At 43.7% G+C, this 23823-nt stretch overlaps 3 protein-coding genes and 1 long non-coding RNA gene across 5 annotated transcripts in view; 2 read left to right on the top strand and 2 right to left on the bottom strand.

Moving 5' to 3' along the window:
* Positions 1-754: 754 nt before the first annotated feature.
* LRRC10 (leucine rich repeat containing 10) lies at positions 755-3103 on the bottom strand. Its single transcript, XM_083463764.1, has one exon. The coding sequence runs from the start codon at positions 3003-3005 to the stop codon at positions 2175-2177; it is 831 nt and encodes a 276-aa protein (XP_083319890.1). The 5' UTR covers positions 3006-3103; the 3' UTR covers positions 755-2174.
* Positions 3104-7896: 4793 nt separating this feature from the next.
* LOC310687884 (cathepsin E-A-like) lies at positions 7897-18403 on the top strand. Of its 2 annotated transcripts, XM_083463754.1 has the most exons (8): positions 7897-7917; positions 11197-11314; positions 12775-12893; positions 13388-13587; positions 15780-15902; positions 16776-16920; positions 17367-17465; positions 18097-18403. In XM_083463754.1, exons 1-8 carry the CDS (start codon positions 7912-7914, stop codon positions 18259-18261), a joined length of 975 nt encoding a protein of 324 aa, XP_083319880.1. In that variant the 5' UTR covers positions 7897-7911; the 3' UTR covers positions 18262-18403. The 2 variants fall into 2 exon arrangements, with proteins under 2 accessions (XP_083319880.1, XP_083319881.1); XM_083463755.1 differs by lacking the exons at positions 7897-7917; positions 11197-11314 and adding an exon at positions 12259-12287.
* Positions 11097-23823, bottom strand: part of LOC310687984 — a 159575-nt gene continuing 146848 nt past the window's right edge. Inside the window, exon 3 of the long non-coding RNA XR_014516710.1 lies at positions 11097-11108. This is a non-coding gene — a long non-coding RNA (uncharacterized lncRNA). The remainder of the gene's footprint in view (positions 11109-23823) is intronic.
* The window catches only part of RAB3IP (RAB3A interacting protein), a 49510-nt gene continuing 47102 nt past the window's right edge, over positions 21416-23823 (top strand). Inside the window, exon 1 of the mRNA XM_083463632.1 lies at positions 21416-21527. Within this exon, the coding sequence (XP_083319758.1) occupies positions 21502-21527 (26 nt within the window). The 5' untranslated portion in view covers positions 21416-21501. The remainder of the gene's footprint in view (positions 21528-23823) is intronic.

The following is a 23823-nucleotide window of genomic DNA, read 5'->3' as shown; positions in this document are numbered from 1 at the left end:
TGAGCCACGCAGTGAAAACCAGGAAGTAAAAAAAAAGGCTGGGGAGGGAATGAGGGAGAGGGGAAAACTTCGCAAATCCCCGCGTCTCAGCTGATCGGCTGGGATGGAGCAGCTTGTTTTCAGGCAGGATAGATTTGAGCATTGTCTGGGTCCTAGTGCCCCTACCGCTTTTTTGTGCTCCATTCTATTGCTGCTGCTTATCATTCAGGCTGCAAGGAGGAGCACTTTTCCACAGCTAATGGCAAATCCCTTGCAATCCAAGTCCTCCTCACTTGCTCAAATCTATTCCGCCTCAAAACAAGGAGCGGAAGGAAAAGGCTGTAAACTGTTAAATGGAAAAAAAACCCAGGCACAGGGCAAATACCTTAAGTATACCTTTAAAGCAATAGTGCTCTTTCCCTCCCTCCTCCCCGTGGAAAAGCTCCTTGTCCCTTGAGTTCTTTTCCTTCCCTCCCCACTTAAAACGTGGTTATAAAGCACGGATCCACATGGATCCTCAGGATTTTTGCATTGGGCTACCCCAAGCTCACTGTCAGATCACATGTCTGTGGCCACAGCATGAACCATAAAAATCATACATCCACTGTTTCATTTAGAATATTTTTTCCTCGTTTTCCTCCTCTAAAAACTACATGCGTGTTATGGTCAGATGCGTGTTATAGAGCGAAAAATACGGTACCTCGGTATAGTACCGGAGTGTGCGCTTTTTATTGGAAAGACCTTGTGAGCACAATTCAGATAATATGCAAGTGGCTGATCATGAAAGCAAAGTTTATTGCTAGTATTTTAAAATGTCATCCTGTGTGATTCTTTTATTAAACACTGCATGAAGATAATACAGGCCACTAAACCTTAGCTAGTTGTGTGCTTATCACATCTCGGCAAGGAGGAAGTAATCTGAACCCTCACTGTTTTTGCTGGAATTGGAGGTTCAACTACATGACTTCCTCAAGACAATAAAAGTTAATTTCTAGCTGGCATGTTAAAAAAAAAAATCTGGAAGAAGTAACCGTATTGGTGACTGCAGCAAATGATAGAGTGCTGTGGTACTGTAACTGTGAACACATGTCTTGTGGCATGAGCTTTTGTAGGCTATAGTCTACTTTCAGAGTTCTGAAATCGCTTGGAAAGTTGGAGGAGAAATAGTTTGCAATGAAATAATAAAAAGCTTTACTTAGGATTACATCCAACATATTGCATGTCTTTTAATTTAAAAGGTAAAACAACTAACTGCATAGTTCCTCTAACTTGTTAGGCATGTATAATAGGCTAAAGCGGTGGTTCCCAATTGGTCCGTGGTACCATTCACATAGCAAAAAGTACCGCAGAGATATCTACATTTTCAAAAGTAGGGTCATTAGCTTGACTATTGAAAAATGGGGTCTGCAGTACTTCGTTAATTGGATAACACCAGGTTAAATAGTTAAATGGAAACAAACTATTCTAATGGCATATCTATAAATCTTGCATTTCTATCAGTCATGGCTTCCCCAGAGACTGATGGTGCTGAACACTATGCTAGGGGTCCTATCTCTCCTATCTATCTACACGCTACATTTCCCTGAGCAGCGCTCAAGCTGGTATGCAGATAGACTCCATGTAGTTAGATTTGTAACTGGTGAACCCCAACTTAAAAGTTCTCATTTACACACAAAACCAGGATAAATGCAAAGATTTTCCCTGTTTGGCTGTACTAGATACATTTGCAGGATGAAATATCTTCAAAGTGCCTTCAAAATACATACAATTTCTTTAATACCACAGAGCTAGTGCTATAGCATTAGTTTTAATTTTACAGAAGGCAAGGCACCTGCATTTTTATCTTTAAATTGATTACTTTCCCCCTTTCTCAAAGATTTTATTATAATGTGTACTAGGTTTTATTCCATCTGAATTCTGTAGAAGAGCTGCAGGTATCAGAAGGGGTATGTTAGCTGGCTGTCACAGTTCAGAGTTTATCTTGCTAATTCTAGGTATTTAAATTACTCACCAAGCTGGACATGCACACAATACCGTAGAAATCAAGTGAAATCAAGCACATGCAGCTTTACACTGGATTATACAGCCTGTGAAAACAGTCCAGATATTCTCATCTTTATCTGGAGATGGAACACCCTGGCTGAGAAGGCTCCTGTGGCAAACTTACAAGTTCTGCACTCTAGTGGAAATTTTTGTCACTCGGCTAGACTGAGATGGCCTGGAGGAGGGAGAATGGAGTCGATGTCCTCAGATCCTTTGTCCCTATCCATACCAGATCGTTTCCTAGGTTCGGGGCTTTCCTCAGACCACCTCCCAACCCTATGCACCCCCTTGGCTACCTTGGGTGCGTTTCTGCAGGGGTTGTGGTCATAGATCACCAGCTTCAAGCTGCTCAGGTGCACGAGACTGGGGAAGTAAGTGATGACGTTGCGGTCGACGTCGATAATTTCCAGGAATGGCATGTGAAGCAACACGGGGGGGAATTCAGGCAGCAGGTTGCCTGAGAGCCAGATGCTGCGCAGGTCCTTCAGATACCACAGCTGCGCAGGGAGGGAGTGCAGTGCATTGGAGCCGGCGTGCAGCGTCTTGAGTTGCTTCAACTCACACACCACGTTGGGCAGGTGATACAAACAGTTGGACTCGATCCAGAGCGTCTTCAGGTTCTGCAGCTGGCGCAGCTCCACAGGCAGGTCTCCGAGTCTGTTGTTGCCCAGGTAAAGGATACACAGCTGCTTCAAGGTGCACACCACCGGGGGAAGCGTTTGGAAATTGTTGAAATCCAGTGCCAAGATCTGTAGGTTCTGCAGCTGTTCTAGCTCAGAGGGCAGATGATTCAGATTGTTGTCGCTCAGGTACAATTTGACCAGTTCCCTGAAAGAACAAACGTGCAGCGGGAACCTCCTCACCTGCCTGCTGCTCAGATCCAACATTTTATCAATTGGCATCTCTTCAAGGTCTCCCAGGATGTATTTCTGGCAGGCATCTGATGGGAAGAAAGCAATGGCTGTTCGGAAAGCGTTGCCCATCCTAACAACTTTGGAAAGTTACATTGGTTCTTCGCTAGCCAGTGAATCAGGCTTATGGAGCAGGGAAGCTGCCTGGCTTCTATTTTGTGTGCTGTTCCCTCCTCCTTGCTGTAATATATATGGTCCACATAGCAACAATCATGAATCTCAAGAGCCCTGAAATGTTCCTGATAACTGAATGAGTGTCTGCTGATGAGAAATACAGGCACTGCCTTGGAATAGCTCTCGTGCTCAAAAGCAGCAGAAAACACCGAGGTGAAGTTCTGAGATTGCACAGCGGTTAATCAGACATATTTTCCAAAACAGTCCCAATGTTCCCCTTAGCATGCTCTCTACTCTAAAGGCTCTGGTCTAATGGTGCTTTATGCTAGTAACATGAGAGAGAGGCATGTTCAGTACTCATTTATGTAAATGTCATCTACTGTAAGTGTTTATTCATTGCAAGTAACATATTATGCCCTCTGGCACAAGCTGAAGGGCTCAGTCAGGGTTCAACCATCAGCCAAGCAATTCTTGTTGGCCTGAAACTGTGACAGGTTCCCGTTCCGGATAGGTGCTACTGCTTTAGTATACCTGATGTAAACCACCCTACACCTGTACCACAAACCTGAACTGAATTGGACTCCATTGGCTGCTTTTGCTTAAAAAATATGTGGGAGTCAAGCATGGGTTTCAAAGACACCTTTAACATCTAATTTGACCCCAAATGGATGGTTTCAAATTTCATGGCACAATTAGGAAAATCCTACTGCTTAACTTGAACATTGATTTATATGACATTTTGCTATTTCTGGATGCAGAATGCTTATTTACATTTATTTGTTGTTAAGGTACATATTTAGGGCTTACTTAAATATATTATGGGGTAAAAACTCTGGTTCACAGTTTAACTATTAATCTAGCCTTATCAATGCAGATCACAATGACCTTAGATTGCTGCACCTTGTGACTATGTTGGTAAGCCAAAGTCTCCTTGCAGTGGGCTAATGAGATCAAGGCAATGAAAAAATAGCCTAGAGTCTGGACTTTGAGGACCTTAATGAGTGATGGGGGGGGGGTGAAGACCAGTTAATGTAGGATGCTCTGCCTCTCAGAGGTGAAAGTCTTGAGACAGACAGTAGTTGCACCTTTGTCTGCAAGAGAACAAGAACTGATTCACGTAGCCCTCTGCATATGATCAGATGTGAGTGTTGACTGAATCCTGATTCAACTTGGGTTGTGTCCCCAAATGGTCATGTAGTGACTCCATCCACTGGTGCCCATTGGGACTGCTGGAGTGCAAGGCAGGGAGGCCAACAGGAAGTGGAGCCACAGCCAATGACAAACAGAGCCAGCTAAATTCGTTTGGACCCCATCCATGTCCTGCTGAGTTTTACAATGGGAAGAGAGAAACTGGGGAGGAGGAGGGAAGTGATAGGCAATGCTACCCCTTGGGCTATAGTTGTAAGCAAGCAGCCAGCCAGGTTTGGGTTTGGTGGGGCAGTGAGCCACTTTCCCTAAGGGACGAACCTGTATAGTCTCTATTACTCACTGGGCTTGCCCTGAAGTCTTTGCAAATCTGCTTGCGTTAGATGTGCAAGCCAAAGGCCGGAGCCATTGAGCAACAGTTTTTGACACAAGGATTACTCAACTCCATGTTATATATGTCAGGAGTAGGGAAGCTTTTTCAGAGGGCCACATTCCTTTCCATGCAGCCTTCTGGGGGCCACATGCCAATGATGGGGAGGGCCAGAGGTAAGGAAGATGCATTGCCAGAGTTCAAGGACGCACTTGAGCTCCAGGAGGGTGCAAAAGAGGGCTAGTGAGAGGCATGGCATGGGGAGAGGCTGTGTGGCTGAGGAGGAGGAGGAGGTGCAAACTGGAGACAGCCTATCTGGAGGGATGGATGTGGCCCCCAGGAATGAGGTTCCCCATCTCCAATATATTTTGTAGGAATAACTTGAACTGATGAATTGGACTGCAGACACCCTGTACCTTTGAAGCACATTCTTTCTCTCCATGAATTCTGGACCCTGTCGTTTGTTTATGAGGTGCTGGGAATTATAGCTCCGTGAGGGGTAAACTACAGCAACCAGAATCCTTCGAGGGAAAGAATGTGCTTCAAGTGGGGTTTAAAGGTATATAGTGCCTACACAGCCTTAGAGTGCAAGCTTTGCACCTGCTGCCTTGGGGAGAGGTTAAAAGGTAAAGGGACCCCTGACCATTAGGTCCAGTCATGACCAACTCTGGGGTCGCGGTGCTCATCTCGCTTTATTGGCTGAGGGAGCCGGCGTACAGCTTCTGGGTCATGTGGCCAGCATGACTAAGCCGCCTTCTGGTGAACCAGAGCAGCGCACGGAAACGCTGTTTACCTTCCTGCCAGAGCAGTACCTATTTATCTACTTGCACTTTGACCTGCTTTCAAACTGCTAGGTTGGCAGGAGCAGGGACCGAGCAACGGGAGCTCACCCCGTCGTGGGATTCAAACCGCCAACCTTCTGATTGGCAAGTCCTAGGCTCTGTGGTTTAACCAACAGCGCCACCCGAGTCCCTGGGGAGAGGTTAAATGAAACTAATTCAGTAACAGCTAATGAGAAAAATCTGGTGACATAAGGAAAGGTCAAATTGCTTGTTATGGTGCTGAATCTTTCAGATGAGCCCATTTACCATTTTTCTATAGTGCTTTGAATTGCATAGGTTCACCTATGAAGACCTGGGTCATGGTAAGACCTGGCTTATAATTACTTAGTCCACACTGAGAAAGACTCATTATTCTTAAGGCATGTGTGGTGAGACACAGCCAACCTCCTTACAACGGAGTCTACTAGAGGCAGATTTTCAAATTTCAATGGCGCCCTGCGCAACACAACAAAATTTAGCACCTCCATCCACATCTCTCGACTTTCATTATAAGTCATTGTTTCAGTCCCCTGCAGCACCCTCTCACTAGTGTGGGTGAACCAGTCGCGCTTCCCTAAATCCACCTCTGTCACTGCTCCTTATTTGGAGAGCACTGGGGCAGGGCAATAGTGGCAAGGTTGGGGTAGGTTGGTTGCACCAGTGGGAGCATCCCTGCCGGCCCAGCACTCCTGTCAGTGCAACTGCACAGTCTCGCCCTTATTGGCACCTCAGCCCCATTCAGGTAAGCAAGCACACCAACGTCAAGCTCTACCACATGCTCTGCTACTACCTGCCTCCATCACTCCCTTGTTTGAGTGTTCTAATGCAGGGGTGGGGAACGTGTGGTCCCCTAGATGTCCCTGAACTCAAACTCCCAGCATCCCTGGCTATTGGCAATGCTGGCTGGGGTGGATGGGAGTTGGAGTCCAACAGCATCCCGAGGGCCACCAGTTCCCCATCCATGTTGTAACAGATTGCAGTATTTACACAAATTGGTGGGTCCTTGTCCAGCACATTACAAATGTCCTGCCAAGCAACTGACCTGCAGTCGTTGACTGACCCCGCAAACAGCTGGTTGTGATCCAGCAAAGTATATAAAAGAGATAGAGAGAAGAAAAGCCAGCTTTATTTCCACTTCCAGCTGAAGCCATGAGGGTTCTCTTAGCAGCTCTGGTTTATATTCCGTGCATCACAGCTGTAGTAAGGTAAGGAAGTATTTCATATATTTTCAGTGTGTTCTTAGCAGTGGGCCCATGTTTTTGTAAAAAGGAGTCTTGTTAATTACTTTAGAAGCTTTTTTTATATATATAAAAAAGAAACTTTTGGTGTTGGCATGTTATAGAAAGGTATTTGCTACAAGATGGCACTAGACTCAAACCCTGGGCAAAATTCATGGAAACATTTCCCCTGCAGCAAGTCCCAATGATAGGAAGGCATAATACCACATTCACAATTTATGTTCATTTCAGTTCTTAGGACGATGTTTTATACAAATTCAGGCTATTTATCTAGTCCAGTACTACACAGACTAGCAGTGGCTCATGTACCTCAAATAGGAAAGGCGGAGAAACTTGATTCCATTGGCACTTAAAAGTGAGCTAACCAACTTTGTGTTTTCTGAAACAAGATGCGAACCGAATAACAGCTATCCTCCAATATTCTCAGCCAGCTTTTTCAGTGCAGTTCTCCAGTCAAGTAATGTACATAAAAGTGCCTATACAATGGTAAAGGGTGCACATATTAGTGAAAATAACATATAAACATGTGCATATTGGTATGTGCATCTAAAAATGTACACAGGAGAGATTTTCGCTAAAATGTTGGCAAATTTTCATGAGGATTTTTTTTTTTTAAATCGCAAACTGATGCAGAAATGTGGTATTTAAGATTAGAAAACTGAGGGAAACCCAAAATGGACATGTTCGCCCATTCCAGGCCTCAACATCTACCAAGTAATTTTATAACACTCTAAGGGCCGGATTCAACTCAACTGGTGCACTAGCGGAAGCCAGTGCAAGGACTTGCGATAGCTCAGAAGAGCTTTCCCTCCTCTTCTCCCCCTGCACTTCCTCAATTCATTTTGGAGGGTCGGGGAAACCCCAGAACAACACATGTGGGGAGGAGAAGGACGGTTGTTCCATCTGGCGGGCAGAAATGCTTGAAGAATTATCTTATTAGCACTATGTTGATTTCTATCCTAAGCTAGGCAAAGTTAACATGGTACGTACCAGAGCAAAAATATTGGTGAAACCACCCTAGAAAAAACATACTAGTCCTAGTCCTAGTTTTGGTTTTTCTGGGATTTCATTGTCCATTGCATGCCACACCAAACATGCATTCATGTCATCCGCCCAGGATCCCTCTAACGCGATTTGAATCTATCAGAGGAAAACTCCGTAAAAGAGGAGAGCTGCATAAGCTTCTTGAAGACCGCCAACCTGACATTTTTGTTCAGAGGTACCCGCACTGTCTCCCTTCAGATATTAATTTGTCACAGGGACTTGCAACAGAAAGGCTCTATGATTACATGAATGTGAGTATGTCACTGCATAATAATGGGATGAAAGCTCATAGGACAGATGTTGCTCACTGATTGATTTATTTGAAGACTGATAACCTGCTCTTTCATGAAATAACAAGGCTGCTTCATAAAATAACAAGGCAGATTTCAACATATAAAATAGTCTGTAAATGTCTATAAAAGAAGTAACTAAAAAATGTCAGCAAACATCCATTGCTCAAAGTATATGTCCATCTGTCTCTTAGTAAAATCGCTGCACTTGGAACCTATTAAGCCAATATTTATAGAGCTGTTAGTAGCACAGACCATACCAGAAACATTATTGTTGTATTGTAAAGTAAACCTAAATCAGATTCCAAATTTAAACCACCTGTTCACTCCCAGGACAATTAGGAATTAAAGCACATGCCTTAAATAAGCAACAACTGACTCTTTATGTTTTCTTAAAATATAATAGAGGCTCCATATGTAAATTCCCAATTCTAGGAAACATTTATTCCCCATAAACTGCAAAGAGAAGGAAGGTTGGTTTTATCATTTAACGTACCATTGGCAATGTGGTGCCATCCAGATGTTGCTAGACTACTACTTCCATCATCCCTGACTGTTGACCACACTGCCTGGGGCTGGTGGGAGCTGTATTCCTCCAAAATCAGGGGGGGGCACCATGTTGACTCCCTCTGTGCTAACCATTTGAGCAGAATAGCTATCAGGATTCTTGTCTAAGGATTTGTGAGTGGTTCTCGTTTTAATTCTGATCCTGTTTACTTGAGGAGGTGGCTGGACTTAGAGCAGGTCCTTCAAAAGGGACTGTGCAAGAAAATGAGGAGAAAGGGATCGTGAGGTAAATCCACTGGATGAGAGGTGTGGTAAAAGCAACTCTTTCCTCAAACTGCTGTAGAAAAGGAACACGACGAGATGGAAAACAGTTTCCTTTAACAGTTTCCTTGTGAGGCCACAAATGTTTTCATTTTGTTTTAACTATGTTTTGAGGTATCTGTCAACAAAGGCGCTGCCTTGAGCCAAAGATTGGAGGGCCAGCAGTGCCGCGATGCGGTCCATGTGTGACATGCCAGTGAATTTTGCAACCCGTGTTGTGTCATGTGTTGTGTGTGCATCGTCGGGAGGAGGCCTTGCCCAACACCTGCTCCTCTCTCACACTCAGGAGGAGGCTGCCTTTGATGCTGTGCCACACTCGGCTTGGCGGTTTGGCCTCCTCCACCCCCTCAATATTGGGGGCGCTGAGGCCCCTGCTAATAAATATTGAGGGTGCTGATGACACCTCCACCCTTTAGAGTTGGCACACCTGGCCATGAAGGTCTGTTAAAGCAAAAGCAACCAGGAGTCTCGTGGCCCCACTATTATATATACAGGCATATGTGTGTGTATGTACAGTGGTACCTCGGGTTAAGAACTTAATTCATTCTGGAGGTCCGTTCTTAACTTGAAACTGTTCTTAACCTGAAGCACCACTTTAGCTAATGGGGCCTCCCACTGCTGCTGCGCCACTGCTGCACAATTTCTGTTCTCATCCTGAAGGAAAGTTCTTAACCCGAGGTACTATTTCTGGGTTAGCAGAGTCTGTAACCTGAAGTGTCTGTAACCTGAGGTACCACTGTATATGCATATAAAATTGTTAATTGTCAATAGCAATAGAGGGACTTGCTCCCTTGCAGTTGCTGACCCATGTTGCTTCAAATGTGTCAACGAGGGCTGGGGAACCTGTGGCCCTTCAAACATTCCAGAAATAAAAAGGTAAAGGTAAAGGACCCCTGGACGGTTAAGTCCAGTCAAAGGCAACTATGGGGTTGCAGCGCTCATCTCACTTTCAGGCCAAGGGAGCCGGCGTTTGTCCACAGACACCTTTCTGGGTCATGCAGCCAGCATGACTAAACAGCTTCTGGTGCAATGGAAACCAGAGTGCATGGAAACACCGTTTACCTTCCCACCACACCTGTACTTATTTATCTACTTGCACTGGTATGCTTTCGAACTTCTAGTTTGGCAGAAGCTGGGACAGAGCAATGGGAGCTCACCCCATTACAGGGATTCGAACCGCCGACCTTCTGATTGGCAAGTCCAAGAGGCTCAGTGGTTTAGACCACAGCACCACCTGCTTCAGACATTCCTGGACTATAGCTCCCATCATCCCTGCCCATTGGCTGTGCTGGCTGAGGCTGATGGAAATTGGAACCCAACCATGTCTAGGGCATCACAGGTTCCCCAGCCCTGCTGTAAACAAGGCTCTTGGTTTGCTCAGGAAAGAGTGAAATTGCTCCAGGAACAGCACCATGGTAGCTTCTCCTATTTCGTTCTTTAAAATTTGCCGGGTCAAACAAATATGCAAAATATGCATTTCCAATTAAAGCAATAAAAATATAAATTAACAGTTAAAGCCTGTTCTGGGAATACAAGATCACTTCACCTTCTGCAGCAGATGCCAGGAATGGGTTGTTTTTTTTTAAATACTAAAAATAGAACGTGAGACGAGGCTGTGCTGCTGCCAGGGGATGATATGGAAGTGGAAGATTGATAAGCTTGTGGAGTTCATCAGTGGGCTGATCCTGTCTTGGCATCCAGGATTCTTTGCCTGGTCTCTAAATTCACTTGGATGTTTAAGAAAGCAAAGCTTAATCGGGCTTGTTAAGAATTTCTGAATAAACCATTCCCTCCCCCAATTTGAACAACATCCCATGCAAGGTATGGCTCAGAGTTCTGTTCAGTAAGTCATTTAGAAACATAGCTGTGCCTTTAAGTGCAGGGTTTTGTTTTTAAAAGCAAAATTTCCATGGTGGGTTCCCTAATACAAATGGGAATCCTAGCATTTCTCCAATTTGTATAGAGAGAGAAAAAGCTCCTGTTGTTGGTGTGGGGATTGGGACCATGGCAGGAAAACAAGATTAAAGCCCTCTGGCACCACACTAAAATCCCAGTCCAGATTGGGACCCAATGCTGGCAATTCCTTTAAAAGACAAACACCAAATTGGCAGGTTTGTGACTAACGTAACATGTGTAATCCCTCCCAAAAGAGCTGTGCCTGGCACCTTGATTAGATAGCTTCTGGTGAATGCTGAAGACATACCTCTTTACCTTGGCTTTTTGGGTGTATACTTTTCAGACCCACCTCTATTTTCAGTGTTTAGGCTTGGAGGGTTGTTACCTCTGCTTCTAAAATGGAACTACCTACCCAACGTTGTGTTCACCTGATGGGCACCATCACCCACCTGAAGCTCCCCTAACCTTGTCTGTCAGGTGACTGAATATTGGACTGATGGGTTGTTTCCCCCCTAGGCCCAGTACTATGGAGAGGTGAGTGTTGGCACTCCACCTCAGCGATTCACCGTGGTGTTTGACACCGGCTCCAGCGATTTTTGGGTCCCATCCGCTCGTTGCTACAGTAAAGCTTGCAGTAAGAAATATTTTGACATTTAACGGGTTTAAAGCAGCAGCAATCTCAAACATATTCAACCTTGTGTACCACAGAATTCTCCAGACCCAAACGAAAATAATTTAAAGTTTATTTCCGCCCCACACCCCCCAAAAGATGGGTGGGGTACAAATAATATATATAGAGAGAAATAATGGATTGGAGACAGGGAAAGGGAGATTTTAGATGGCTGATTGGGATGGAAGCAGCACAGAATTTTAGTCAGGGAGGGCCATAAAAAGGTATGCAGGGCACTGATGTAATCCATTTCCATCTTTTCTACCCCCTGTGAGTTCCTGAGCTTTCACCAGACATTGCCCACTGTTAAGGAAAATTCCGGGTTGAGAGCCTACTCAACAGCCCAGCTCATTGGGGTATAAGTCCCCCGCGGGTCCATGCGGTCAGTAAAAGAAGTAAATTCCAGCCAAGCAATTTGGAGCAAATCAGCAGTCAATAGACTTAGATCCTTTATTGTTGCGCAACAGGTTCAACAGCAGCAAGTGAACCCAGAGCAGGGGGTGACATTGACTTTCCCACCATATCCCAGAATACAGTTCACACAGCATCATCAATACATCATTGCTACATCACTAACATGTCACAAAAGGGGAGGGTTACACAGGATTAGCATAGACAGATATATCAGGGCAACACCCAAGTATAAGATTAGCATAGGCAAACATATCTTAGATACCCACCACCCAAAAGTACGATACAACTTCCTTTGCACGTCTGGAGCCTGAAGCAAGTCTAGTGATGAGATTTGGCTTCCCTTGGAGAACAATGAGCCCAGCAATTGTCACCTCTGGGAATTTCCCTGGGGTAGGAGGTGTGTAAACATGTCTTCAAGCTTGGGGAGGTGGCAGGGGAAAGAGTCCTTTTTCCATGGGCAAAATGGCGTTGGGATGGAGAAAACTTGGCAAAGGGGTTGATTTTATATGATTCATAAAGCTAGGTATCTTCCCTGAGCTGTCAAGTCAAAAGGATACATTCAGGCATAATATTTGTAACATTTAACAACTTCAAATATATGCCCCCCCCCCGTAATTTCCGTAACACCACACAATGCCAGTAGAAGGAACAGCCAAATTCGGTATCTGAGTGATCTCTTGCAGGCATGGAGGTTCCAATGCATGCAAAGAGCTGCTTCTGTGTTGGTTTCCCCATTTGTTTTAGTCACAATGGAAAGGATGCCTACCTGCATCTTCCCCACTTATCAGAGTGAAAGCGAAGCCTCCAGGTGTATTCACCTATTGCAACTCAAAGGACTCTGGCCCCAGGATGCACGTTTCACATTTCCATGACATAGAAGATCCATACAGAAAATGCAGTGCTTTGCTTTTAATTAATGCAATGCTTTCATTATTTAATCAAAATTAGGCCTAAACCTGGGGGGAAATCATGTTTATTGCTGAGGTTACTAATGGCCTTTGTTTTTACAGGCATGCATAAGAGATTTGAGTCATTTATGTCATACTCCTATGCGCAAGTAGGGGAGCCGTTTTATTTACAATATGGGACTGGGAGTTTGATCGGCGTCACTGCCAAAGACACCGTACAGGTGAGAGAAGCTCTTACTAGGGTTGCCTTCGAGCGTTCTGTATTTCGTTGGGTTCTTGGCAGTACACATGAGGGCATGGATAATTTGGGACATGTCTTTTATAATAATTCAGTTCAAAATGCATTGTTAAGGAAATCCAGTCCATGTTTTATGTGTTCCAGTTCACCAAAGTCTCTTTGAAGATAAGGGAACACAAACCACACAACTATCTTATAAAGTAACTTATATGCAGATGATATAGCATTAATACTATCATTCTTTCTCATCTTTGCTGGAACTGGAAAAAGTTACTGGCATATATGGTTCAATATCAGGTTGTGTGATAAGCTTTTTCCATCAGAAGTAGGGAAACTTAGGCCCAAACTATAGAATTTTGTGACATAAACCAAACCTGAAAAGGTTCAAGAAGGAAATTGCTTTGAACTGAATAACCTGAACTATAATGTGGTTACATGTTTTTCATATTGTTTCTCTTTGGCAAATCAATGAACCAGTTCAGCAACCTTTCCATTGAGGCTCAAGACTTTGGAGAGTCCGTCTATGAGCCTGACCTGACCTTTACCTTTGCACACTTCGATGGGGTGCTGGGCTTGGGATATCCATCGTTGTCAGTGCTGCATGGACTTCCAGTATTCGACAATATGCTGAGGCAACAATTGATAGAGGAACCTGTATTTTCCTTCATCTTGAACAGGTCAGTGTTTGAGAGTGAAAAGATAGGATGGCACAAACCAGCCTTTCCACAAAATGGTTTCTGGTGAAATATTCATGTTGTTGTTGTTGTTGTTGTTGTTGTTGTTGTTGTTGTTGTTGTTGTTGTTGTTGTTGCTGCTGCTGCTGCTGCTGTTGTTGCTGTTGTCATCCATCTGTCTCGAGAGACAATAGAGTGTGCCTTCTGGGGTAAATCAAACCACTGTGATAGCAACACCAAAGTAACTTCCCTGGGGCATAAGCCTGGGCTTTGTGTATGAGAGTCCTGGGCTGCCTAGACAAGACCACCATCCCTCTGGCCTTGCTGATGTGGTCCAAAGGAAAGCAGAGCAACACACTTGGCACCAGCTTGGTTGCAGGAATTGCCAGAAAGAGGAGCACAAGGTGCCATCCAATCATCTTAGGGACTTCAGATTTGTGGAGGGTTTACTTGGTGCTCCCCCCCCCCTAAAATACATGTTGAGGTATTCTTATTTTGACTCAAGAACACCACCATTTTATAGTTCAAATTGGGGAAAATAAATACAGTAAATGGACAAAAGTACAAAGATTCACAAAATGTTTAGGGGTATGTGTACCCTTGCATACCCCCAGAAAAAAAAGCTCTGAGTATATATATTTATTTTTGCAGTTATTGTGAGATTTCTGGTACAATGGTACCTTGGGTTAAGAACTTAATTTGTTCTGGAGGTCTGTTGCTGCGCGATTTCTGTCCTCATCCTGAGGTAAAGTTCTTAACCCGAGGTACTATTTCTGGGTGAGCGGAGTCTGTAACCTGAAGCGTCTGTAACCCGAGCTACCACTGTACTACATGTTTTCCACACAATTCATCAGGAGTGGAATCTGGTTCACAAATTTTATCTACTTGCTGCTTGATTTCAGTGAGCAGAGAAAGGCAGGGACAGCCACAAGTTTTAGAGGGCCCTCAGACAAGGTGCCAATTATCCAGTAAGGAGGCCTACTTATAGTATAATCATAATCATCAAAATTGTGAACGTTAATTTATTAATCACCTTCTACATCATCGTCTCAATGGAAATTTAAAAAATCCAAAAGCAGTTAAAAACACAAAGAACAGCTGATACATTTAAAACAAAACGGAAACAATACAAAATAGACACTCATGACAAAGGTCTGTTTATCCAGCTGGGAAAGCCCGTTGGAACAAAAATGTCTCCAATTGTTTCTAGAAAGTGCAGATAGTGGGCACTTATCATATCTCAGCAGGAATGCAATTCTGCAGAACCAGGGAAACCACACTGAAATTCCTGCTGGGAGTTGCTGCAGAGCTGGCTTCTGAGATCTTTGGAACTTGCATGAGAAACTTTCCTGCAGGCCACACAAATCTTCTGGATATGTAATGGATAAGGCTACCCCTCAAGTAACCTGGTTCTGTATATGTTAGTACTGAAACCTTGAACCTGGCCTAGTAGCAGATTTCTGTTTCATCTTTTTGTTAGAAAATGAACATATTCATATGTGAGCTTTTAAAGGACTTCAGTCAGGGCTGTAATTTTTAATGAACTTCTATTATTATTATTTAATCGATTTTTACACTGCCCTATACCCGGAGGTCTCAGGGCAGTTCACAAACAAAACCACAACATATAAAATCAAACCAAACACAATACCCCCCCCCCAAAAAAACCACCAAGCCACATTCTAAAAGGGTGTTGGATGTCAATAAGATCAACCAAAGCCAATCTTTAAAAAAAATATTATGATATATGAGGCTGCTCGTTGTTTCTGTTGATGTCATTTAACTCCATTTGAGTTGCTTTTCAGATTTGGACTTGATGGTTCTGAAGTATTAAATACTGTTTTTGTATTCGCGCTATTCTCTCGTCATGGTTTGACTATGGCTGCACACATACCATACATTTAAACCATGGCTTTCCCCAGAGAATTATGGGAACGGCAGGTTACCCCTCACAGAGCTACAATCTTCACCACCCTTATCTAATTCCTGTTCCCAGGCTTATTTGAGGAAAGTCATGTGCTTTAAATATGCTTTGAATGTATGGTATGTTAGTAGCCTAGGACACTTGCAGCTTTCAAGACAAACACAAATATCTGAGAAGGCTGAACTGGTTTACACCCTCATTCAACTTCTTGTCAAACCACAACTGTGTTTATGCTTGCCTATCCAATAATAGTTTTTCATTTTTCTTTTAGAGGAGGCAACACTGAGAATGGGGGTGAGTTGATATTTGGAGGCATTGACCATTCTCTCTACAAAGGGTCCATTCACTGGGTTCCAGTCACTGAGCAAAAGTATTGGAAAATTCATATGGACAAGTAAGTTTGAAAAATAAATTAACCAGAAACCTTTGGACTGGGAAAGGAAAGCATCTCTGGATCAAATAACACAAAAGAGTGAGGGTGTGTGTGTTTTGTTGTATTTGGACCAAAGCCCTTGTAGAATGTGATTTATGGAGCAAAAAATGTGCAGACTCCATTTTAAGCAATTGTTTTGGGAGAAAAGCGCTTGCTCTCACCTTTCAGTGTTTTTAACCAATGAGCCAACTCACAGCTTTGATTGTTGGGTACTATAGAGAAATAGTAGAATCATGCATGTCCTAGAGAGGACCTTTAAAACGAACCAGGAAGTTCCTTCTCCAGACAATGGCTGGCAGCTGTTCAGCAGGTTAAGCCTTGGCTATTATGGAAATACAATTATGATGGAAAGTTCACCTGAGGACATTATGCCTGTTGGGCAAACTTATTACTTGTGTGTGGCTCCTGATTATTTTTGTGAGGGTTTCCTCCACCCCCTTGCAAAACAGTCTGAATACAAATATATTTTACTGCTAATTTTATGCAAATATTGTGCCAGTCTTTGCAGGGTGTGGGGATGACCCAACCCACATGCCATATACCTGGCCCAGAAAATCTCTTTGGAGCTCCTGATATTAGGAGCCCAGCAAAATCTAGACACCGCAGTTCCCCCAGCACTGTTTTAAGATATTCAAAATTAGAACTAGTTGAATAATATAGAGGCAAATTTTAATATCTTTCAGAAGATAATTTTGCTGAAATGATTCTAAAAGGTTATGTTTTAACTGATTGCCGACCTTTGCTTGCTTTCCTCATCTCTATGCCCCTGCATGCTTGCAACCTGATTCAATCAAGAGTATTCATCTTTGTTCTTTTCTCCCCATAAAAATACAGCGTGAAAATCCAGGGACAGATAGCAGCATGCAAAGATGGCTGTGCAGCCATTGTAGACTCGGGTACTTCTCTCATTACTGGCCCACCCTCACAAATAATACGACTGCAACAAAAAATCGGAGCCCATCCAGCACCGCATGGCGAGGTAAACAGAATGTTTGGGGCAGCAGAGCCTCAAAGAAAATCCAGAGCTGTTGATATGATGGTGGTCCAGGACATATTGTTTTGAGTTGTGGGGGGAAAAGAATCAAAGGTCAAAATAAGGGGGAAGTTTTGGGCAAGGCTAGCAATATGCTTCGCTGAAATTTGAGAGAAATAGGAAGTTACGTTTGTCTACTCTCATGTTATGGGCAAGGGCAACAAAGATTCTGGTGTTACCTTGTCTCATCCACACCATACATTTAAAGCAGTCTTCTACCACTTTAAGAGTTGTGGCTTCCCCCAAAGAATTCTGAGAACTGTAGTTTGTCAAAGGTCTCCTAGCTGCCAGCTCTCCCCACCAACATACCAACACCAATAGGTCACTTTCGCTGTTTATGTGAATGACAGTAAGAACCCCAGTTCAAGTGGAGGAATTCATTTCTGTTACAGTTTATTGTAGACTGCAGAAGACTCTCCAGCCTGCCTCCGATAACCTTTACCATCGGGCAGAGAGAATACACAATAACTTCAAAGCAGTATATAATCAAGGTATGTATCTGAATTCTCACGGTTGCTGTCTTCTGATGCAAGAGCTGTGTTGCGTGTTTGTGGGCTGAGTGTTGATATGGAATGTGGGTTTCTAGCTGATGGGCGTAAGAAGTCTCTCAAGAGCCTCCCTAGCAGCTGGTATCCAAAGGAGCACTGCCTTTAACAGTGGGTGCCCACTGCCTTCTCGCCACTTTCCCCTGTACAAACATCCCTGTACCCTTTGGCCAAAGGGTGTGGAAAATTGTCAGAGGGAGGGCATGTATTTTGAAGAGGCCAAAAGGCTCATGAAACGAAAGCATGTCAGTTTTGGTTCAATCCAGGGACGGCATGGCTCATTTCACCACTTAAGGTGAAATGGGAAATACCAGCTTTACCCTGCTGATGCTCCCACCGCCACATGTCGTGCTGTATCTGCAGCTGGTGGAGAAGTGGCGCCCCCACCAGCATTGATTTTGGGCAAGATTGCACTGATTTTGGGTGACATATCGCCCCAAATCACGTGAGATCTTGCACTCTCTGCGTGGGTGGCTTCTGCCACCCAAGGCAGCAGCCTCACCCTGCCTAATAGCTCTGGTTCAAACACTAGTGGAAAAGCATCACCCAAACAGAAGTGTTTGTTTTTCTGTGACAGCAAACCAGTGGAGGAGAAGCTTTTTGCCTCAGTGGCTTTCAGGCTCTGGATCTCGGCCCCCGCAGCAAACCGATGTGGATTCTGGGAGACGTATTTATGTCAGCTTTCTATTGCGTCTTTGATCGCGGGAATAACAGAGTTGGATTTGCACACAAAGCAAAATAGCACAAGTAATGGGAAATGCTTTGACAGCGGTTTGCATCCCGCCAGTAAACCTGCCCTAGGTGCAATGAGTCCAACTGATTTGGACAAGGAGGGGAGGGGGGAAGAGGCAGTGTTAAAGAAGACTTGGAAATTCTTTGATCAACTTGGAAGTGAACCAGTGTTTATCTCTATGTGGGCATAGGAAAGCAGTCGTAGGTTGCAACCCTGTAGCCACTTACAGTGGTTCTCAAATGGCTTAGTTGTCAAACAAATCGGCAAATGTTTTTCAAATGCTGAACGTCTGACGCGGCTTCTGCTTGAGTGCAGGAAGCTCCTGCAGCCAATTGGAAGGCGTGCCTTGGTTTTTGAACTGTTTCAGGAGTCGAATGGACTTCCGGAATGGATTAAGTTTGAGAACCCAAGGTACCACTGTACTTGCAAATAAACCCCATTAAACTCAGGGCTAAAAATGCATGGAATTGTAATTTAAATCTCTGGACTAGAATTTTTCTCAAGGAGCTGAAGGCGAAGCAGGAGGTGAAGCTGTCTCAGGGATAGTGTCCCTCCCAGAGCAGCCCCCCTTTTCTAAGAATTGTATGTGCATCATTGTTCTCACCTACCGTGCTCTTCCAATGGCACATTTCTTAGTGGAGGGAATAGGATACCAGACGAATACGAAACGGAAGAACCCAAATTATTCACTGCAAACTGGATTTCCCCTTCTTCTGAGCAGTAGTTATGGAAAGAGGAGTCTTGGCTTCTCAGAGTTTGTGTTGCGTTATAGGTAGGCAGTGATAATAATAAAAAAATTCCTTTGACTGTGCAATCCTATGCATGGTTTACTCAGAAGTAAGGATGGAAGGATCTGTCCTTTTCAGTTCTCCCAGTTTCTCAGTTTTCCAACCTTAAATTAAGTTCTTCCCATTTCTGCGGCAATTTGTGAATCTTTTCTAAAAAATTCTCATGAAAATTCATCCGCATTTTTAGTGCAGGTTTTTCCAAATAAACATGATTTTGTGTGTTCTAACTAATGTACACATTTTTGCAAGCATTTCCCCTAAATATAGGTGTTTTCATACGGTATTTTCGCTATTGTATCCACACTTTTCCATAACACGTTCATTATTGTGTAAACATTATTTGGTTGGAGAACTGCACTGCAAAGTTTGGCCGAGTCTGAATTTTGTTGAATATATGTGTTTTGGTTCTCATATTGCTTTGGCAACGGCAAATGTAGTAGATAAGGCTTTAAATGTGTACTGAATCAAAGTTCTCCTCCGCCCCTAATCAGAAGTCAACAAATTCCATTGGGGCTTATTGCCATGTAAGTTTGCATGGTCCAATGAATGTGATTTACAGGTTAAACTTATGCAGAGCTGTGCTGTAAGTCTGGAATTTGTCACTTGCACAGTGGAAAGGAGAGAACTCCAGGCAATTTGGTTTTTAAATCTCAACTACAGATGCTGAAATCGCTTAAAGCAATTTAAACTTTACTTCTGGCAACTGTGTCAACATGTCACATTTTAGATCCTGCTTTGGCCATCTCTCCTACACAAAAATATTTTACAAAGGCTGAATACTAATCAAATGGTGTTTAAACAGATACTTTAAAAGGCTGCATTTTTCACTAATGCCCACAGGGCTAGATTTGTTAAATCTGGTTTTAGAATCAGATGTATGGATGAATTAAAGTTGATCAAGAAAATGCCCTTTGGGGTTGTCCTGTTTTCACTTTATTTGACCATTTTGTTTTCATTTGCAAATGAATTCACTCTGTTTGTGTCCTCTTGCGGATTTATGCTGTGGGAAAAGGGAATGGAGGACATTAACTCTGTCATACAAAGAAATGTCTCTATTGTTGTGAGGCATAAAAGGGGGAAAATCCAAATGTAATGGAGTGTTTGCTGCCAACTTTGATTTACACCTCTTCCTTTCATTGCATTCTCCTAATTTGACTGGAGATATTTGGTGGAGATAAACAGCATATTTAAATTTGAAGGAATCCTGTTATTACAAACAGGACAGTTCTTACTTCAGCCAGAAGGATAACCACCCTAAATGTAGCTTCACGGATCATGTGAGAACTCCTCTTTTAGTTGATATTCCCATGTGCAGATTCAAACATCATTGTTTCATCTGCCCCACTACCCCCACATGTCATTTGCATTCAGATACAGATGCAGGTGGCGCTGTGGTTTAAACCAATGAGCCTCTTGGGCTTGCTGATCAGAAGGTCGGTGGTTTGAATCCCCGCGACAGGGTGAGCTTCTGTTGCTCTGCCCAGCTCCTGCCAACCTAGCAGTTCGAAAGCACGCCAGTGGAAGTAGATAAATAGGTCCCGCTGCAGCGGGAAGGTAGATGGCGTTTCCGCGCACTCTGGTTTCCATCACGATGTCCCGTGGCTCCAGAAGTGGTTTAGTCATACTGGCCACATGACCCGGAAAGCTAACTGTGGACAAACGCTAGCTCCCTCGGCCTGAAAGTGAGATGAGCGCCACAATCCCATAGTTGCTTTTGACTGGACTTAACTGTCCAAAAGTCCTATACCTTTACTTATATTACAGACAGTGGGAGAAGGACAAAGGAGATTTTAACGGCCCAACTCTCTTTGGGACTGTCTCTTCCACCTCTGTGCCTCCCTGCAGCTTTTTCTTCTGTCTCTGACTGCCCAGCCTCTTCCTCTTCCCCCTGCCTCATGGATGGCACAGAACCCCACAAATCACCGGTCCTTTCTTCTGGATCATCTTCCTGCCTCCTTTGCCTGCACTTTGGACTCTCTAACCTGTTCATGACACCAGGCCTTTCCAAATGTTTCATTCCTGTTAATTTGTACCCTGTTGGTTTATCATCTACACTGGTTATTTTTCACTTCAATTTTATTGTTTGTTAATTTTTCATTTTAAAAAAACCATTATTTTACCCACTCTTGGCACTCAGCCCCTGGAATAGTCACTACAAGGGGATGCAGCCATTGGGCTGGATTCTGCCTTGGGTATCAAAATGTCTTCTCTGGTACCAGTGCAGATAAAGGCTGCTGAACTGCATCCACCATTGTGAGGTCTTGCTGAGGTCACGATGATGTTTCCACAGCTACTGCCATTGGCTGTGGGCTGCCTGTGATGTCACAAAAGCAATAATGCTCCTGGGTGGATATAAAGGAGGTCCATCCCCTTCTTCCTACCAGAACGCAGTTGGCAACTGCTGTGACGTTCAACCCTCAGGTGGTCCACATGGCAGACGGAAGGAGGTAATTGCCCAGCCATGGGATGCTGTGGAGCAGCAAGAAGGCAAGTTCATATGCTGAGTGGAAGTGAGGCTTGAAGGGACTTGATTTCCATGGTTGGTTTTAATAATAATAATAATAATAATAATAATAATAATAATAATAATAATAATAATACCCCCACTCATCTGAATGGGTTGCCCCAGCCACTCTGGGCGACTTCCAACAAAAATACAGAGGGGGGAAAAGAGGGGGGGAGAGAGAAACCTCACTTTAAAGTTTCCCTGTGTCTCTCAACGGCACCAGCCATATTAAGAGTGTTCAGGCTGTTGAGGGGAAAATTAGACTTCTGCTTCAAACAGTGAGACGGGGGGGGGGGCATCAAAGCGAGCTGCAAAATGGGGGAGGAGGGAAGGACACCTGGGGGGCATAAGAGGGGAAGGACAATAGTTGTGACACTATTTGTCAAGCCCTAATTTCTCTGACTGACTGTGTGCCTGAAAAGTCGCTTGATGCACATGCACAGAGATAGTGTGGAAGTGGCCACAGCGGCCATATTCACTTCATACATACAGTTCCCTGTCATGAGGGGTTTTATCATTAACCCATTCTGGGGTATGTAGCTATCTGAGGGGAATACTGAGAGTCTCCTAGCAACTCCCAGCACCCATAACAAACTACAGCTCCCAGAATTCTTTGTGGAAAGCATTTAAAGTGGTATCAGAGGGCTTTAAATATATTATAAAGTGAATGTGGTCTAGAATGGGTGTACATCCTGAGGAGAATGCCGCTTACCTGTTTTCCACAGCCACTGCAGCTAGAGCTGGGAAAAAGAGATAAGGGGAATGCTGGCTGTTTTGCTATCCACGCGACATGCGTGGGGGGGGGCAAGCTACACTGCAAAGCTTAGGCTTAGATTATGATGGAGCAGCTGCTGTTTCCGCTGTTCTTCACACTGTGGACCACCAGCATGGAGCTCTCAGGCCACTGGTGATCCATGAGCCAGTTTGGGAACCTCTTGATATATGCAACTGCGTTGATAGGCAACTTTCTCTATTTGCTCCAAAGTAAGATCATGTAACTCTCGTAGTGCTAATCATTAGGACTATTTTTGGCTCCTAAATTTTCTTTAAAAATAATAATTCTTATTTGATTTTACAAGTATAGAACTATAACAATACAAATTACATATCCATAAATAGAGATATTTCCCAAATCTCTAGACTTCCCACCTTCCCCTCCATGGGTCCTATTGTCCACCTTCTCAACTGCATATTATTTCATAGTCCACATTTTATATCTCTCCATATCAACCTTAGTATTTGCTACATACAAGAGTTATTAGAATCCTGCTAATGTTTTCATCTGCTTACAGTGGTCTCCTAGATCATTCCCCCCCATTCTTTTGGTCTTCTTGGTTCCTGAGCTTTCCAGTCAATTGGCTCCTAAATTTTCTATAATTGTTGAGCTAGCTATTAAAAATCTGAGTACAATTTTACTAACAACAAGAAAGAAAAGTTTTGAAAGGCGTTAGTTATTAAAAGGACAATTGAAGAGAAATGAAGTCATTGTAATGATATCCCACTTCAAGCAAATAATACTCATAATATTTGCACAAGCGAATGCTGTTTTTCGAGGCTTCCTGCGTGTGTTTTCGAACCGGTTTTCTTTTCCGTTGAAGAAGGTCGCTGAAATAGTTCTGTGGCACTTTCTAATTGAAAACATCACCAGAAATGTCACACTAATTAAGAAGGCTGATAGAAACTGATGATCCGACGCTGGTGTCAGAACTGTGAGAGGCTTATTCTGCGAAATGCCAAACCTGCCAGAGTGTTAGCGAACAAAGACAACTCATATTTATTTGTTCACAGTTTGAAGGGGAAAGGATGGCTCTTAAGGCAACAGGGAAAGTAATGGTTGTTTCAAAGCATGCCACATTTTACCTTTTGTGAACAGCGCTGCCTTTGAGTGACTGTAGTGCAATATCCCATCCACACAATATAGTCAGTGTGGAATAAATAAAGCGGGAAGGGGTGGAACTGTAACAATCTCTGCAACTGAGTGAAGGAGTGTGACTGGATCCCATGTTGCAGTAGCAAGAACAATTTATTACGGCAGGGGAAACATCACACAGAAAGAGGAGATTACAGTATCCATTTCCATCGCTGTCACAGGCAAATGGAGATCAAAGGAAAGGCTATGCACACATTCACCAGGCTTCCCCATTGCAGACATTTCTCCAACATGGCATGGAGGTGGAGCTGGCAGTGGTCTCGGTGGTGGGGCAGGGCCAATGGGAAGCAATGCCATGCCCTCTCCATGCAATCTTAACAAGAGCCTGCTAGATCAGGGCGATGGGT

Source organism: Podarcis liolepis (genome assembly GCF_965112155.1).
Source record: "Podarcis liolepis genome assembly, chromosome: 10".
Taxonomy (NCBI): Eukaryota; Metazoa; Chordata; class Lepidosauria; order Squamata; family Lacertidae; genus Podarcis; species Podarcis liolepis.
Note: the sequence above shows the minus strand (reverse complement) of the source record. Positions and strands in the feature narration are given on the sequence as shown.